The sequence below is a fragment of the Hypanus sabinus genome, chromosome 8, assembly GCF_030144855.1.
Source record: "Hypanus sabinus isolate sHypSab1 chromosome 8, sHypSab1.hap1, whole genome shotgun sequence".
NCBI classification, from domain to species: domain Eukaryota; kingdom Metazoa; phylum Chordata; class Chondrichthyes; order Myliobatiformes; family Dasyatidae; genus Hypanus; species Hypanus sabinus.
In genome coordinates, this window is record NC_082713.1 from 173,994,659 (window position 1) to 174,012,862 (window position 18,204).

Here is an 18,204-nt window from a genome sequence, read left to right on the forward strand (position 1 = left end):
CGGGGGGCAGATAGGAGATTTTGTGGGGCAGATCGGGAGTCTCAGATTGCCTCCCTGGTGCCAGGGTCCGGGACATCTCAGATCAGGTGCAGGCTATTCTTGAGAATGAGGGCATGAACCCAGATGTAGTGGTCCATGTAGGGACCAACGATGTAGGTAAAGTGAGTGAGGGGTTCCTGCTTAGAGAGTTCAGGGAGTTAGGAGTGAAGCTGAAAGGCAGGACCTCCAGGGTGACAATCTCGGGATTGCTACCTGTGCCACGTGCGAGTGAGGCGAAGAATAGAATGATTATGCACATTAATACGAGGCTGAGAGCATGGTGCAGGAAGGAAGGGTTCAGGTTTTTGGATAATTGGTCTTTGTTCCAGGGACATTGGGATCTGTTTCGAAGGGACGGTCTACATCTGAACCGGAGGGGTACTAACATTCTTGCAGGAGTGTTTGCCAGTGCTGCTCGGGGGGGTTTAAACTAGATGTGCAGGGGGCAGGGATCCAGATCCAGAGGGTTGGTCAGAAGGAGCATGGGGTTAAATGTGTAGAAGGTTTGGGTGATCTTGAGAAGGTCATCAAAATTCAGGGTGCAATTAGCCCGATGGAAGTTCAAAGAGCTGGGTTAGGTACAGTAGACAGTGTTTTAAGCAAAGAGAGGAGGAATGGGCTAAGAATTCTATACTTGAATGCGCGTAGTGTCAGAAATAAGACAGATGTGCTTGAAGCTCAGATGAAAATGTGGAAATACGATATTGTTGGGATAACGGAGACATGGCTGCAAGGGGATCAGGCCTGGGAATTGAGTGTATCAGGGTATACGTGCTATCGTAGAGACAGAAATATGGGAAGAGGGGGTGGGGTGGCCCTGTTGGTGAGGAATGAGATTCAGTCCTTAGCAAGAGGTGACTTGAGAACAGGGGAAGTAGAGTCTGTGTGGATTGAGCTGAGGAACAGTAAGGGTAAAAAGACCCTAATGGGTGTTGTGTACAGGCCCCCAAACAGTAGCGCGGATATTGGGTACAAGTTGATTAGGGAGTTAACATTGGCATGTGCTAAAGGTAATGTAGTCGTTATGGGAGATTTCAACATGCAGGTGAACTGGGAGAATCAGGTAGGTGCTGGACCCCAGGATAGGGAGTTTGTGGAGTGTCTAAGGGATGTATTTTTGGAACAGCTTGTGCTTGAGCCAACCAAGAACGAGGCTATTTTGGACTTGGTGATGTGTAATGAACAGGAATTGATAAGTGATCTTGAAGTAAAGGAGCCATTAGGAAGTAGTGATCATAACATGATAAGTTTTTAACTACAATTTGAGAGGGATAAGGGCAGATCAGAGGTGTCAGTGTTGCAATTAAATAAAGGAGACTACGGAGCCATGAGGGAAGAGCTGGCCAAAGTTAAATGGGCGGATGCCCTGGCAGGAAAGACAGTGGATCAGCAGTGGCAGATGTTCTTGGGCATAATACAAAAGATGCAAAAGCAGTTCATTCCAATGAGAAGGAAGGATTCAAAGAGGGGGAAGGGGCCACAGTGGTTGACAAAGGAAGTCAGAGATTGTATAGCATTAAAGAAAAAGAAGTATGACAGGGCTAAGATGAGTGGGAATACAGATGATTGGGAAAGTTTTAAGGAACAGCAGATCTTAACTAAAAAAGCAATACGGAGAGAAAAAATCAGGTATGAGCTCAGTCTAGCCAGGAATATAAAAGGGGATAGCAAAAGCTTTTTTAGCTATGTGAAGAGAAAGAAGATAGTTAAGAACAATGTTGGCCCCTTGAAGAATGAATTGGGAGAAATTGTTATGGGAAGCAGGGAAATGGCAACAGAATTTAATGCATACTTTAGATCTGTCTTCACCAGGGAGGACACAAGCAATCTCCCAGATGTATGGATGGGCCAGGGTCATAAGATATCAGAGGAATTGAGACAGATTGACATTAGGAAAGAAACTGTGATGAGTAGACTGGTAGGACTGAAGGCTAATAAATCCCCGGGTCCAGATGGTCTGCATCCGAGGGTTCTAAAAGAGGTGGCTCAGGAAATTGCGGATGCATTGGTAATCATTTTCCAATGTTCCTTAGATTCAGGATCAGTTCCTGAAGATTGGAGAGTGGCTTATGTTATCCCACTTTTCAAGAAGGGAGGGAAGGAGAAAACGGAGAACTATCGCCCTGTTAGCCTAACGTCTGTCGTGGGGAAGATGCTTGAGTCCATTATTAAGGACGAAATAGTGGCACATCTAGATGGCAGAAATAGGATTAGGCCGAGCCAGCATGGATTTACCAAGGGCAAATCATGCTTGACTAATCTGTTGGAGTTTTTTGAAGGTATAACAAGGATGTTAGACGAGGGTAAGCCAGTGGATGTTGTATACCTAGATTTTCAGAAGGCATTCGATAAGGTGCCACATAGGAGATTGGTGAGTAAAATCAGAGCTCATGGCATTGGGGGCAGGGTTTCAACATGGATAGAAAACTGGTTGGCAGATAGAAAGCAAAGGGTAGCAGTGAATGGGTGTTTCTCGGACTGGCTGGAGGTGACTAGTGGGGTACCACAGGGCTCTGTATTGGGACCACAGCTCTTTACGATTTATGTCAATGATTTAGATGAGGGCATTGAAAACTATATCAGCAAGTTTGCTGACGATACTAAACTGGGTGGCAGTGTGACATGCGAAGAGGACGTTAGGAGAATACAGGGAGACTTGGATAGGCTGGGTGAGTGGGCAGATACTTGGCAGATGTCATTCAATGTGAATAAATGTGAAGTTATCCACTTTGGAAGCAGGAACAAGAGGGCAGAGTATTGTCTGAACGGTGTAGAGTTAGGTAAGGGAGAAATGCAAAGAGACCTAGGAGTCCTAGTTCACCAGTCAATGAAGGTGAATGAGCAAGTGCAACAGGCAGTGAAGAGGACAAATGGAACGTTGGCCTTTGTTACAAGGGGAATTGAATACAAGAGCAAGGATGTCCTTTTGCATTTGTACGGGGCCCTGGTGAGACCACACCTGGAATATTGTGTACAGTTTTGGTCTCCAGGTTTAAGGAAGGACATTCTGGCAATTGAGGAAGTGCAGCGTAAATTCACTAGGTTGATTCCTGGGATGGCAGGGCTGTCTTACGCAGAGAGATTGGAGAGATTGGGCTTGTACACGCTGGAATTGAGGAGATTGAGAGGGGATCTGATTGAAACGTTTAAGATAATTAAAGGATTTGATAGGATTGAGGCAGGAAATATGTTCCAGCTGTTGGGAGAGTCCAGTACCAGAGGCCATGGATTGAGAATAAGAGGTCAGTTATTTAAAACAGAGTTGAGGAAGAGCTTCTTCTCCCAGAGAGTTGTGGAGGTGTGGAATGCACTGCCTCGGAAGACGGTGGAGGCCAATTCTCTGGATGCTTTCAAGAAGGAGCTAGATAGATATCTGATGGATAGGGGAATCAAGGGATATGGGGACAAGGCAGGGACTGGGTATTGATAGTGAATGATCAGCCATGATCTCAGAAGGGTGGTGCAGACTCGAGGGGCCGAATGGTCTACTTCTGCACCTATTGTCTATTGTCTATTTTCCTAATCTAAGTCCTTCTGCTATCTTCCTGTTTCCTCTACACTACCTGCCCCTCTACCAATCTTTGCATCATTTACAACCTTGGCAACAAAGCCATGTATTCCATCATAAGACTGTAAGAATTAAGCCATTCCATCCAATGAGTACACTGCACCATTTCATCATGGCTGATCCCAGATCCTACTCAAACCCATAACCTGCCCTCTTACCATATCCCTTAATGCCCTGACCAATCAGGAATCTATCAACTTCTGCTGTAAATATACTCACAGACTTGGCCTCAACTGCAGTCTGTGGCAAAGCTTTCCACAGGTTCACCACTCTTCGGCAAAAAAAAAATCCTCCTTACTTCTGTTCCAAAAGGTCACCCCTCAATTTTGAGGCTGTGCCTTCCAGTTCTGGATACCCCCACTAGAGGAAATACCCTCTTCATATCCCATCTTATCTAGTCCTTTCAACATTCGGTAGGTTTCAATAAGAGCCCCACACATTCTTCTAAATTCCAGTGAATATGGGCACAAAACTGCCAAATGCTCCTCAAATGTTAACCCCTTCATTCCCAGAATCATCCTCATGAACCTCCTCTGGACTCTCTCCAATGACAAGACATCCTTTCTGAGATAAGGGACCAAACACTGTTGACAATACTCTAAGTGTGGTCTGACTAGTGTTTTATAAAGTCTCAGAATTATCTCCTTATTTTTATATTCTATTCAAAATAAATGCCAACATTGCATCTGCCTTCTTTACCACAAACTCAACCTGTGAATTAGCCTTCTGGGAGTCTTGGTCGAGGACTCATACGTCCCTTTGCATGTCTGATGTCTGAATTTCATCTTATACCAATAGAGCCACATCTCTGTCCATCATCTAAGTCATTGATATACAGCATAAAAAGAAGCAGTCCCAACACTGACCCCTGCAGAACACCACTAGATCAGAGAAGTTTATGGACAATTTTACGTGGAGTTTCATCAAAGCTAAAGGCTTTGATGAAGAGAATGAAAGATTAACCAACAATGAAGAGAAATCAAATATCAAAAAGGAAAAAGCTACAAATGCAGGAAACACTCAACAGATCAGCATTCATAAAGAGAGAAACCAAATTAATAATTTAGGCATTCTTCAATTATCTGAGTGAATAGTTTATTGTCAATAGGGGAAAATTACCGCATGAGAGATTTATTAATTTATATAATCCCAAGCTGAAAGACCTTGACTCCCACAATGCTGGAAGAATTTGGATTGCTGCTGTCAGGGAGGATAGAAATAAATAAAACGAGCCTTTGCCACTGAAAGAAACTAACTGCATTCTACAGTATCTTTCCTTTCTTCAGATTGTCCCTTAAGACACAGGAGCACAATTAGGCCACTCGATCATGACTGATTTATTTTCCCTCTCAAGCCCATTCTCTTGCTTTCTTCCCATAACAGAGAGCATAAAACATTATAGAGTAATACTGGGCCTTTGGCCCATGATGTGCCGACCACTTAACCTATTCTAGATCAATCTAACCCTTCCCTCCAACATTACCCTCTATTTTCTGTCATCAATGTGCCCATCTAAGAGTCTCTTAAATGTTTCCAATGTATCTTCCTCCATCACCTCCCCTGGCAGGGCAGTCCATACACCCACTACATCCTCCATAAGGAAGTTACCTCTGACATTCCCCCTTATACTTTCCTCCAATCACCTTAAATTATGCCCCTTTGTATTATCGATTTCTATCCTTGGAAAAAGTCTCTGGTAATCCACTTGATCTATGCCTCTTATTATCTTATAGACCTCTAGCATTTCACCTCATCCCCCTACGCTCCAAAAAGAAAAGCCCTGGCTCATTCGACCTATCCTCATAAGGCACACCCTCTAGTTCCATCTGTCAACATCTGGCCCATTACTCTGTAACCCTGTCTAATTGTCTTTCAAAAGTGGTTATGCAACTGCCTCAACCACTTCCTGTGGCAGCTCATTCCACATACACCACACTCTGTGTAAATAAAGGTGCCTCCCAAGTTCCAATTAAATCTTACCCCTCTCTCCTTAAATCTATGCCCTCTAGTTGTTGATTCCCCAACCCTAGAAAAAGACACATCTGAAAAACACCCCATCTACACCCCTCAAAATTCTAGGCAGCAACCTGGTAAATTTCCTCTGGATCTCTAGAGTTTCCACATCCTTCCAATAATGAGGCAACCAGAATTGAACATGATATTCCAGGTATGGTCTAACTAGGGTTTATAGAATAGCACCATTAACTCACAGCTCTGAAACTCAGTCCCACAACTAATGAAGGCCAACAGACAGAGGTCTTAACAACTATGTTAACTTGTGCGGCACCTTTGATGGATCTATGGACGTGGAAAACAAGATCTCCCTGTTCTTCCACACAGCCAAGAATCCTGCCATTAACCCTGTATTCAACCTTCCAAAGCAAATTACTTCATACTTTTCCAGGTTGAACCCCATCTGTCACATCTCAGCCCAGCTCTGCATTCAGTCAATGACAAAGTTCAAAGTAAATTTATTATCAAAGTATATATATATCACTAAATTGCACCCTGAGATTCATTCTCTTGTGGAATTACTCAATAAATCTATAGAATAATAACCATTATAGATTCATAGAAAGACCGCACCAACTTGAGTGTTCAACCAGGGTGCAAAAGACAACAAACAGTTCAAACACTAAAAAAAAATAATAAATAAATAAATAGAATGATAAATAAATAAATAAATAAATAGATAAATAAATAAACAAACAGACAAACAAACAAACAAACAGACAGATAGATAGATAAATAGATTTTAAGAAAAGAAATAAACAAACAATAAATATTGAGAACATGAGATGAAGGGTCTTCGAAAGTGAGTCCATTGGTTATGGGAACATTTCAATGATGGGGCAAGTGCAAGTTATTCCCTTTCGTTCAAGAATTTGATTGTTGAGGGGTAATAACTGTTCCTGAACCTGGTGGTGTATGTTCCGAGGGTCTTGTACCTTCTTCCTGATGGCAACAAAGAGAAAGTGGTGGAGAGGGCTTCACCCATGATTCACTACTTTTTGTAGGAGTTTTCAATCAAGGGGACTGGTATATCCATTCCAGCTCTGATGCAGTCAGTCAATATACTCTTCACTATACATCTACAGAAGTTTATCAAAATTTTAGATGTCATGTTGAATCTTTACAAACTCCTATGGAAGCAGAGGCATTGCTCTGTTTTTGTCTTAATTGCACTTGTGTGCTGGGCCCAGGACAGTTCTTCCAAAATAATAACACCTGGGAAGTTAAAGTTACTGACCCCCTCCACCTCTGATCCTCCAATGAGGACTGGCTCATGGATCTCTGGTTTCTGTCTCCTTAAGTCAATAATCAGCTCCTTGGTCTTCTGACATTGTTGTTATGGCACCATTCAGCCAGATTTTCAATCTCCCTCCTAGATGCTGATGGCCTGTTGCAACCTACAATAATCTTCCACACTATCCACATACTGACACAAAGTATTCATTAAGGGGCTCCTTTACACCTTTTTACAATCCAACATCCAATATTACAAAGCATGCTGCTGGGATTGAAAGATCTGAGATACAAGGAAAGATTGAATAGGTTAGAACTTTATTTCCTAGAATATAGAAGATTGAGGGGAGATTTAGTAGAGGCATAAAAATGATGAGGGGTATAGATAGGGTAAATGTAAGCAGGCTTTTTCTCACAGCAAGTCTAAGGGGAACATAATGGGAAACTTTTTCACTCAGAGGATAGTGAGAGTTTGGAATGAGCTGCCATCATGTGGTGCATGCAAGCTTGATATCAACATTTTAGAGAAGTTTGGATAAGTACGTGGATGGCAGGGGTATGGAAGACTCTGGTCCTGGTGCAGGTCGATGGGAGTAGGCAGGTTAAATGGTTCAGCACAGATTAGATGGACTGAAGGCCCTGTTTTGTGCTGTACCTTTCTATGACTCTACGCTTCAAAATATGAGCCTCTATATCTCCCTCTGCAACTTGGATCCTTGACTTCCTCATTGTGAGACCACAATCTGTGCAGATCGGAAATAACATCTCCTCCTCACTGGCACACTTCAAGGATACGTGCTTAGCCCTCTGCTTTACTCTCTCTATACCCATCAATGTGTGGCTAAGCACAACTCAAATGTCATCTATAAATATTCCAATGACACATCTACTGTTAGCAGAATTTCAGATGGTGATGAGGAGGCGCACAGGATTGAGATAGTCAGCAACTATTTTGAGTGGTATTGCAGCAACTACCTTGCACTCAACATCAGTAAGACCAAGGCATTGACTGTGGATTTCAGGAAGGTTAAGTCAAGGGAACACACACCAGTCCTCATCAATGGATCAGAAGTGAAAAGGTTGAGCAGTTTCAAGTTCCTGGGTGTAAATATCTCTGAAGACCTATGCTGGGCCAAACATATTGATGCAATTGCAACAAAGGCATGACAGCAGCTATATTTCATTAGGAGTTTGAGGAGAATTGGTGTGTCACCAAAAGCACTCTCATGTTTCTACAGCTGTACCATGGAGAGCATTCTAACTGGTTGCATCATCCTCTCCTATGGTGAGGATACTAAACAGGATCGGAAAAAGCTGCAGAAAGTTGTAAGCTCAGCCAGATCCATCACTGGTACTAACCTTTCCAGCATCGAGGACAGCTTTAAAAGATAATGCCTCAAAAAGGTGGCATCTATCATAAAGGACCCCCCATCATTCAAGACATGCCCTCTTCTCATTACTACCATCAAGGAGAAGCTACAGGAGCCTGAAGACACAACTCAATGTTTCATCAACAACTTCTTCCGCTCTGCCATCAGATTTCTGAATCAACATTGAACCCATAAACACATATATGCATTACTGTGTATTGCAATGCACTGGTGCCACAAAACAACAAATTTCACGGCATACACCAATGATACTAAACCTGATTCTGAGTACATTTGTTCTCATTTTATGCTCCGCAGTTCCTGCCTAATAGCATTGTGACTGGGATGAAATTTTCAACATTTAAAACTTACTTGTCCCAATGGTGCTGGCCGTACTGTTTGGCTGCTTGGCAGTGAAGGAGCCTCTGCTACATCTTGGCTTTGCTCTTTATGACCTTCCTCCTCTTTTAGCTCAACCCAGTTATGTAATGGAGTTGCTGAATGTGCTTCAAGAAGGTATGGTAGTGGATCCTCTTCAATTGAAATAATTCTCTGCAAGTACCGTTGCTCTGCTGGTGGAGATTCCTTTTCCATTCCTTTTCTGATATGGCTCAGTCTATTAGCTTGCCACAAATTGTTCAATGATAGCTTTGAATTGCCAATGTCCTGCCTGATTCAATGAACAAAATGCAAAAGGATGGTGGAATTACAAAGTACAACCTGCCCAAATTCTCCACTGGGCTTTAATTTGCTTTTGCCCATCTTTCACATGACCCTCTCCAGCAGGTCTTTGATGACTAACCTCATTCCTCATTTCCACAAAGGAGGGGTGGCAATCTGAGAGAGACTGTAGACAAGGAACATTTTCACTAGAACGCAGACTGATAGGTATCATGTTAAACTTCCAAAATTCTGACAGAATCAGAAAGAGTTGTGTAAGGAGGCCGTTTCCCTCTCAGGGATGTCATGAGTCAAGGACTCAGATTTAGGACTGAAACGGGGGTGGGGGGGGGAGGGGGAAGTTTCTTTCCTCGGGTGTTCAACCTGTGGCATTCATTATTGAAAGGTTGGTGAAGCCCAGTTGTGAATATGTTTAAGGAGACATATAAACTTCAATATATCAAAGTGTGTGGGCAAGAACAGGCACATGCTGCTGAGGAATCCTCCCTATTAGTGAATCACAGCAAGAATTTACCTGCATTTGTGAAGGCAATCATTGTTTAGGTATGATCCACACGACTTTGTATCTGGGAAATTGTATCTCATGTATTTAATGAATGGTCTTGAAAAGATGACCAACTGGACTGATGAGGGCAGGTTGATATTATTTACAGGGGCTTTAGCAGAGCTTTTGACAAGGCCTAGGGGAGAGAATATTGAAGCCATGGTGAAGTTGGATACAAAATTTGCTTTATGGAAGGTAGGTGGTAATAGAGGGCTTTTTTTTATTGGAGGCCTGTAACTAGTAGTAAGGAAGTGAGCTTGGATGTCATGTTACAGCTGTTTGGGACATTGGGAGACTACAGAAGGAGTATTGGAAGATTTGAATAAACTAGAAAGGGTGCAGAAAAGATTCAGAAGGGTGCTTCTGGTATTAAAGGGCTTGCATTATGAGGAGATACTGGATCGTTTGGGACTGTTTTCTCTGGAGTGAAGGAGGCTTAGGGAGGCCTTATAGATTTATAAACTCATGAGGGGCATAGGTAAGATCAATGGTCAAAGTGTGTTTTGCAGAATAGGAGAGCCTAAAATAGGAGGGATTAAAATTAAGGTGAGAGGAAACGATTTCAAAGAGACCTGGTGAAAAGCCTTCCCATACAAAAGGTGGTGGGTAAAAGGAGCTGCCAGAGGAAGTGGTAGAGGTGGGTATGACTACAAATGACATTTAGTTTGGTATAGGGAAAGGTTTAGAGGGCTATGGGCTGCATGGGACCAGCTCAGGAAGACACCTTAATCAGCATGGACAAGTTGTGCAGAAGGGCACGTCTTGGTGCTATGTAACATAGAAACATAGAAAACCTACAGCACAATACAAGCCCTTCAGCCCACAATGTTGTGCCAAACATGTACTTACTTTAAAAATTCCTAGGGTTACCCACAGCCCTCTATTTTTCTAAACTCCATGTACCCATCCAGGAGCCTCTTAAAAGACCCTATCGTGTTCGCCTCCACCACCATCGCTGACAACCCATTCATAGAACATAGAATAGTACAGCACATTACAGGCCCTTCTGCCCACAATGTTATGCTGACCCTCAAACCCTGCCTCCCATATAACCCTCACCTTAAATTCCTCCACATACACATCACTCACCACTCTCTGTGGAAAAACTTACCCCAGACATCTACTCTGTACCTACTCCTTAGCACCTTAAAACCGTACCCTCTCGTGATAACCATTTTAGCCCTAGGAAAAAGCCTCTGACTATCCACATTATACACCTCTATCAGGTTACCTCTCAGCTCTCAAACCCAGTACCATGGTTGATGAAGGCCAATGCACTGTATGCTTTCTTTACCATACGGCCAATCTGCACAGCAGCTTTGAGTGTCCTATGGGCTTGGACCCCAAGATCCCTCTGATCTCCACACTGCTAAGTCTTAACATTAATACTATATTCTGCCATCATATTTGACCTACCAAAATGCAGAACCTCACATTTATCTGGGTTGAACTCCATCTGCCACTTCTCAGCTCAGTTTTGCATCCTATCAATGTCCCGCTGTAACCTCTGACAGCCCTCCACACTATCCGCAACACCCCCAACTTTTGTATCATCAACAAAGTTAGTAAAACATCCCTCCACTTCCTCATCCAGATCATTTATAAAAATCACAAAGAGTAGCGGTTCCAGAACAGATCCCTGAGGCACACCACCAGTCACTGGTCTACATGCAGAATATGATCCGTCTAAAACCACTCTTTGCCTGCTGTGGACAAGCCAGTACTGGTTCCACAAAGCAATGACCCCTTGGATCCCATGCCTCCTTACTTTCTCAATAAGCTTTGCATGGGGTACCTTATCAAATGCCTTGCTGAAATCCATATACACTACATCTATGGCTCTACCTTCATCAATGTGTTTAGCCAAATCCTCAAAAAATTCAATCAGGCACATAAGGCACAACCTGCCTTTGACAAAGCATCTGCAGATTCACTCCTGTTGCCTTTGACAAAGCTATGCTGACTACTACTAATCATATTATGCCTCTCCAAATGTTCATAAATCCTGCCTCTCAGGATCTTCTCCATCAACTTACCAACCATTGAGGTAAGACTCACTGGTCTATAATTTCCTGGGCTATTTCTAATCTCTTTCTTGAATAAAGGAACAACATCCACAACCCTCCAATCCTCCGGAACCTCTCCTGTACTCAGATAATGCAAAGATCATCACCAGAGACTCAGCAATCTCCTTCCTTGCTTCCCACAGTAGCCTGGGATACATCCCACCTGGTCCTGGTGTCTTATCCAACTTGAGGCTTTCCAAAAGCTCCAGCACATCCTCTTCCTTAATATCTACATTCTCAAGCTTTTCAGTCTGCTGCAAGTCATCCTTACAATTGCCAAGATCCTTTTCTGTAGTGAGTACTGAAGCAAAGTATTCATTAAGTACCTCTGCTATCTCCTCTGGTTCTATACACACTTTTCCACTGTCACATTTGATTGGTCCTATTCTTTCACATCTTATCCTCTTGCTCTTCACAAACTTGTAGAATGCCTTGGGGTTACCTTAATACTGTCTACCAAGGCCTTCTCATGGCCCCTTCTGGCTCTCCTAATTTTATTCTTAAGCTCCTTCCTGCTAGCCTTATGTTCTTCTAGATCTCTATCATTACCTAGTTTTTTGAACATTTCATAAGCTCTTCTTTTCTTCTTGACTAGATTTACAAAAGCCTTTGTACACCACTGTTTCTGTATGCTACCATCCTCTCCCTGTCTCATTGGAACATACCTATGCGGAACCCCATGCACATATCCCTTGAACATTTGACACATTTCCATCATATGTTTCCCTAAGAATTCTGTTTCCAATTTATGCTTCCAAGTTCCGGACTGATAGCCTCATATTTCCCCTTACTCCAATTAAATGTTTCCCTAACTCGTCTGTTCCTATCCCCCTCCAATGCTATGGTAAAGGAGATAGAATCGTGATCACTATCTCCAAAATGTTCTCCCACTGAGAGACCTGACACCTGACCAGGTTCATTTCCCAATACCAGGTTAGGTACCAGAGGAGATGTCAGGGGGTAAGTTTTTTTTAAACATAGAGAGTGGTGAGTGTGTGGAATGGGCTGCCGGCAATGGTGGTGGAGGCAGATATGATAGGGTATTTTAAGAAACTCCTGGATAGGTACATGAAGCTTCAAAAAAATAGACGGCTATGGGTAAGCCTGGGTAATTTCTAAAGTAAATAAATGTTCAGTACAGCATTGAGGGCCGAAAGGACTGTATTGTACTGTAGGTTTTCTATGTTTCTAAGTAAAACCTCTCCTCTTGTAGGCTTATCTAGATATTGTGTCAAGAAACCTTCCCAAACACACCTAATGAACTCCACCCAATCTAAAACCCTCACTCTAGGAAAGGGGTGTCAAACTCATTTTAGGTCACGGGCTGGATTGGGCAAAATGCAGCTTCATGCGGGCCAGATCAGTCGGGCGCGGGCGAACGCAGCTTTCATTGCCTCCGTTTTTTCAGCCTGTTCTCATGTGTCTCAGTCTCTGCTATAACTACAAAATGTTTCACTTCACAAATTCCGTTTCTTATGAAGAAGACTGCTGAGCAAGCATTATTTTTATGATTGGTATTAACTTACAATCATAGGCTTCATATCGCCGGGCCATTAATAATTAAAATAATAGATCTATCTAAAATTATCTCGCGGGCCATATCCGGCCCGCGGGCCTTGAGTTTGACATCACTGCTCTAGGAAGATGCCAATCGATATCTGGGAAATTACCACAACAACCCTGTTATTATTGCACCTTTGCAGAATCTGTCTCTCTATCTGCTCCTTGATATCCCTGTTACTATTAGGTGGCCTATAAAAAAAACACCAAGTAAAGTTATTGACATCCACGTGAGTTACAAGTATAACTTGTGACTGTGACTGTAAGAGGCTTTGAACAGCAGGCCCATCACACAGCACGGTTACCTGTCTGAACACAGCTTGTTCTCCACACATTGACCAGCAGCACGAACAGCTCTTTGCTTCCCTGATCCATACTTGAATGGTTTCTGGAATGTAACGAAGATGAAATAATTTTACAGTATATTTTCCAAAGGTGTGTGCTTGATCCATGACATCTTTTCACAATGACATTCTACTTTCAAGATAAGTGCAGCAAAAACAAACTGTTTACCTGTCTGTAAGAGGAGGTCATAGAACTCACCTTGAGATTGGACATATCTTGTTCATCTCGAAGGTGTTTGTTCATTTCTCTGCAATATATTTAAATACAGAAGTGAAATTCCAATCAAACTCTCATCCTGCTTCAGAATATACTGCAGTAACAATTTCCATCTGGCAACACTGAGACAGCTCACCTCAGGAAGAATTTTGATGACATTCTGCACATTTTTCATAACTGATTCAGGAACTGAGCAAATAGCTTGATGTTGTGGTGTTTGTCAAGCTTGGCAATTAGCTTGCAGACTTTTCATCGCCAATTGAGGTGACATCTTTAGCATGCAGTTGTTGGTGTTACTCTCTGGAAGTACTTCTGTTTATACAAGCCCCCGTTTGCTTGCCTCAGTCCTGATTGGCCATCCCTTAATTTTGGCATTTGAATTCTACTGGCTCATGTTCCTTTAGCTTTTAGGGGTTCGTAGATAGCACCCACCTGTGGAGACTGCAACAAGAGCTACTTTGGCCAGACAGGATATAAACTCTCAACTTGTTTATGGGACCACAAATTGGTGGTACAGAGACATGATCCACTGTCGCTGATCTCAGTACATGAAGACTGAGAAAGACAATGCAGAGTTTCTGGCACAGGCAAACACGAAACAGGCACGAGAATTTTTAGAATGGTTCTCTTCTGATAACTCCATAAACAAACATCAAAATAGATGCTATCTACCAACACCTAACAGCCAAAGACACATGAGCCAATAGAATTCAAAGGTCAACTGAAGGGGTAGGGGAGGCTAATCAGGATTGAGGCAAATGAATGGAGGTCTATATAACCGTGAGAACCCCCAAAGAGAAACACCAACAACTGTGCACTAAGGATGTCACCTCAACTGGTGAGGAAACATCTGCAAGCGAGTTGCCAAGCTCAGCAGACAATGCAACATCAAGCACCTCAACCCGAGTTCCCAATATGCACAACCATCCTGACCAAATTGTGTTTATTGTAAGAGATGGAAGCCAGATTCAGCAATCAATCTCCATTCCAGCTCTACAATTCAATCAGATCATGGGCAATCTTTTACCTCAGCACTACTCTTGTACCCTCCTTCCATACCCTTTGATTCCATTAATATCAAAATATCTGTCATTCTTCCCTGAACACACTCAATGACAGAGCCTCTATTGTTTTCAAGATAGAGTTTCAAACATTTACTGCCCTCTGGATGAAGAGAATTTTTCTCAGCTCCATTCTGAATGACTGACTCCTCAATGATTCCACATCTAGACACTCATACTAGGAAAAGTATCAATTCCAACTGTATCCTGTCTATGTTCTCCTCTGCTTCAATCAGATCAACTCTTAAAATTACCAAACTCCAAGTGACATAGAGCTACATGATTAAATACAAGAGATTCTGCAGAAGCTGGATATCCAGAGACTGGTCATCAGTGGTGTAAAGGCATGAAGGGTCTCAGTCTGAAACACTGACTGTCTATTCCTCTCCACAGACATTGCCTGACCTGCTTTCCTCTAGCAATTTGTATGTGTGGAGTTGTAACCTTAATAGAATTAATTTAAAAAGATGTTAATTTCAGTGCGTTATCTCCGGATGTTACATAGAAAACATAGAAACATAGAAAACCTACAGCACAATACAGGACCTTCGGACCACAAATTTGTGCCAAACATGTCCCTACCTTAGAAATTATTGGACTTACCTATAGCCCTCTATTTTACTAAGTTCCATGTACCTATCTAAAAGCCGCTTAAAATAACCTATTGTATCCGCCTCCACCACCATTGCCAGCAGCCCATTCCACGCACTCACCACTCTGAGTAAAACACATACCCCTGACATCTCCTCTGTACATACTCCCCAGTACCTTATACCTGTGTCCTCTTGTGGCAACCATTTCAGCCCTGGGAAAAAGCCTCTGACTATCCACAAGATCAATGCAACTAATCATATTATACACCTCTATCAGGTCACCTCTCATCCTCCTTCACTCCAAGGAGGAAAGGCCAACACAAAGCACACTGCAGATGCTGTGGTCAAATAAACACGTACAAACAAGCTGGATGGACTCAGCAGGTCAGGCAGCATCCGTTGAAAGGAGCAGTCAATGTTTCGGGCCGAGACCCTTTGTACATGTTTAAGGAGAAAAGGCCGACTTCACTCAACCTATTCAGACTGACAGACAGACATACTTTATTGATCCCGAGGGAAACTGGGTTTCATTACAGCCACACCAACCAAGAATAGTGAAGATATATAGCAATATAAAACCATAAATAATTAAATAATAGTAAGTTAATCATGCCAAGTGGAAATAAGTCCAGGACCAGCCTATGGCTCAGGGTGTCTGACACTCCGAAGCATGCTCCCCAATCCAGGCAACATCCTTGTAAATCTCCTCTGCACCCTTTCTATGGCTTACACATCCTTCCTGTAGTGAGGCGACCAGAGCTGAGCACAGTACTCCAAGTGGGGTCTGACCAGGGTCCTATATAGCTGCAACATTATCTCTCGATTCCTAAATCCAATTCCACGATTGACGAAGGCCAATACATCATATGCCTTATTAACCACAGTGTCAACCTGCGCAGCAGCTTTGAGAGTTCTATGGACTCAGACCCCGAGATCCCTCTGATCTCCACACTGTCAAGAGCCTTACCATTAATACCAAATTCTGCCATCATATTTGACCCACCAAAATGAACCACTTCACACCTATCTGGGTTGAACTCCATCTGCCACTTCTCAGCCCAGTTTTGCATCCTAGCAATGTTCCGCTGTAACCTCTGACAGCCCTCCACACTATCCACAACACCTGCAACCTTTGTGTCATCAGCAAACTTACTAACCCATCCCTCCACTTCCTCATCCAGGTCATTTATAAAAATCACGAAGAGTAAGAGTCCCAGAACAGATCCCTGAGGCACACCACAGGTGCCCGACATCCATGCAGAATATGACCCCTCTACAACCACTCTTTACCTTCTGTGGGCAAGCCAGTTCTGGATCCACAAAGCAATGTCCCCTTGGATCCCATGACTCCTTACTTTTTCAGTAAGCCTTGCATGGGGTATCTTATCAAAACCCTTGCTGAAATCCATATACATTAAATCTACTGTTCTTCCTTTATCAAAGTGTTTAGTCACATCCTCAAATAATTCAATCAGGCTCGTAAAGCATGACCTGTTCTTGACAAAGCCATGCTGACTACTCCAAATCATATTATACCTCTCCAAATGTTCATAAATCCTGCCTCTCAGGATCTTCTCCATCAACTTATCAACCACTGAGGTAAGATCTGCTGCAAACGTCCCCAGGCTTTCTCTCACATGGCACTGTCTGCTGCCCTGTTCTTCCCTGATTGCTTTCGCCTATGGCCTCTGCTCGAAGCACCAATCCAGCTCTGCTACAAGGGCCCAGTAGTCATGCTATTTAGCCAGTGTTAAGTCAAGGGCCCCCTCCATTGCCAGGGCATTGTGTGCCACCGTCTCGCACCCATTGTGCCATGTGGCAAGTTTTACTTGCACTAGGCAGCTGGTACTTTGTGGACCTTGTGGCACTAATTGGTCTTCCTCTTGCTCCAGTGCAGTCTGCCATATTGCCCATCCTCCCATGGCTGCGGCATCTTGGATTCCCCAGTACAGACCATGAGGGAGGCAGGGGATGTGCACTGCCATGTCCCCTGGTTTGGGGAGCCTGGTAACACTTGCTCTGTCGGGGCTCCCCGGGAAGGCCTGATGCTCAGTTCCCAAGTCTTCTCTCTGGACCTAGCCTTATGTGCCCAGCCCAGGGGTGGGATGCAGGGGAGACATACTGCTTGGTTCTTCGACTTGTTCCCCGGACCTTAAGGTGCTCTATCTGATGTCTTCAATCTTGTCGCCAATTCGAATCCCACTGCTGACACTAATGTAGCAAGCATTCAGTCCATGACAACAGATGAGAAAAGCTAGTTAAACTCACAACCGCTTTTATTGTGATAAACATAAAACAAGACTGGATGCTATGACCCAGGGCGAGAATACACTCAGTCACATCCAGACGGGAGAGGTGATCACACAGTTGCAGTCATGGGGACCCATAAATACACAAATGAATAGCTATATAATCCAAGCTAAAATGTAACAATAAATGAACTTGAACATCCCACCATAATCCCATGAAGGCATTTCAACACAAGAACGATAAACAGCACTGGTCATTAGAAATGTGGGGTAGGGGGGCTGTCGACCATAATAATTTTGTACTGATCTTGTACACCCCAAGAGTCTAATGAAGGCCTGAGATGTGATATGATGCCAGTGGTTCACTTTATCATTGCTGATATAGCTTGATACAGAGAAAAGCATCCCATAGGAACACACCTCCATTAACAAACAACACACACAAAATGCTGGTGGAACCCAGCAGGCCAGGCAGCATCTATAAGGAGAAGCACTGTTGACGTTTCGGGCCGAGACTAGTCCTGACAAAGGGTCGCGGCCCAAAATGCCGACAGTGCTTCTCCTTATAGATGCTACCTGGCCTGCTGTGTTCCACCAGCATTTTGTGTGTGTTGTTTGAATTTCCAGCATCTGCAGATTTCCTCGTGTTTCCTCCATTAACAACAT

At 43.3% G+C, this 18,204-nt stretch overlaps 1 protein-coding gene across 1 annotated transcript in view; it reads right to left on the reverse strand.

Annotated features, from left to right (window-relative positions):
- cracr2aa (calcium release activated channel regulator 2Aa) overlaps positions 1-18,204 on the reverse strand; it is a 124,483-nt gene that overhangs the window by 50,710 nt on the left and 55,569 nt on the right. Inside the window, exons 9-11 of the mRNA XM_059978606.1 lie at positions 13,618-13,666; positions 13,380-13,462; positions 8,596-8,893 (exon numbers count right to left, since the gene is read on the reverse strand). Of these exons, the coding sequence (XP_059834589.1) occupies positions 8,596-8,893; positions 13,380-13,462; positions 13,618-13,666 (430 nt within the window). The remainder of the gene's footprint in view (positions 1-8,595; positions 8,894-13,379; positions 13,463-13,617; positions 13,667-18,204) is intronic.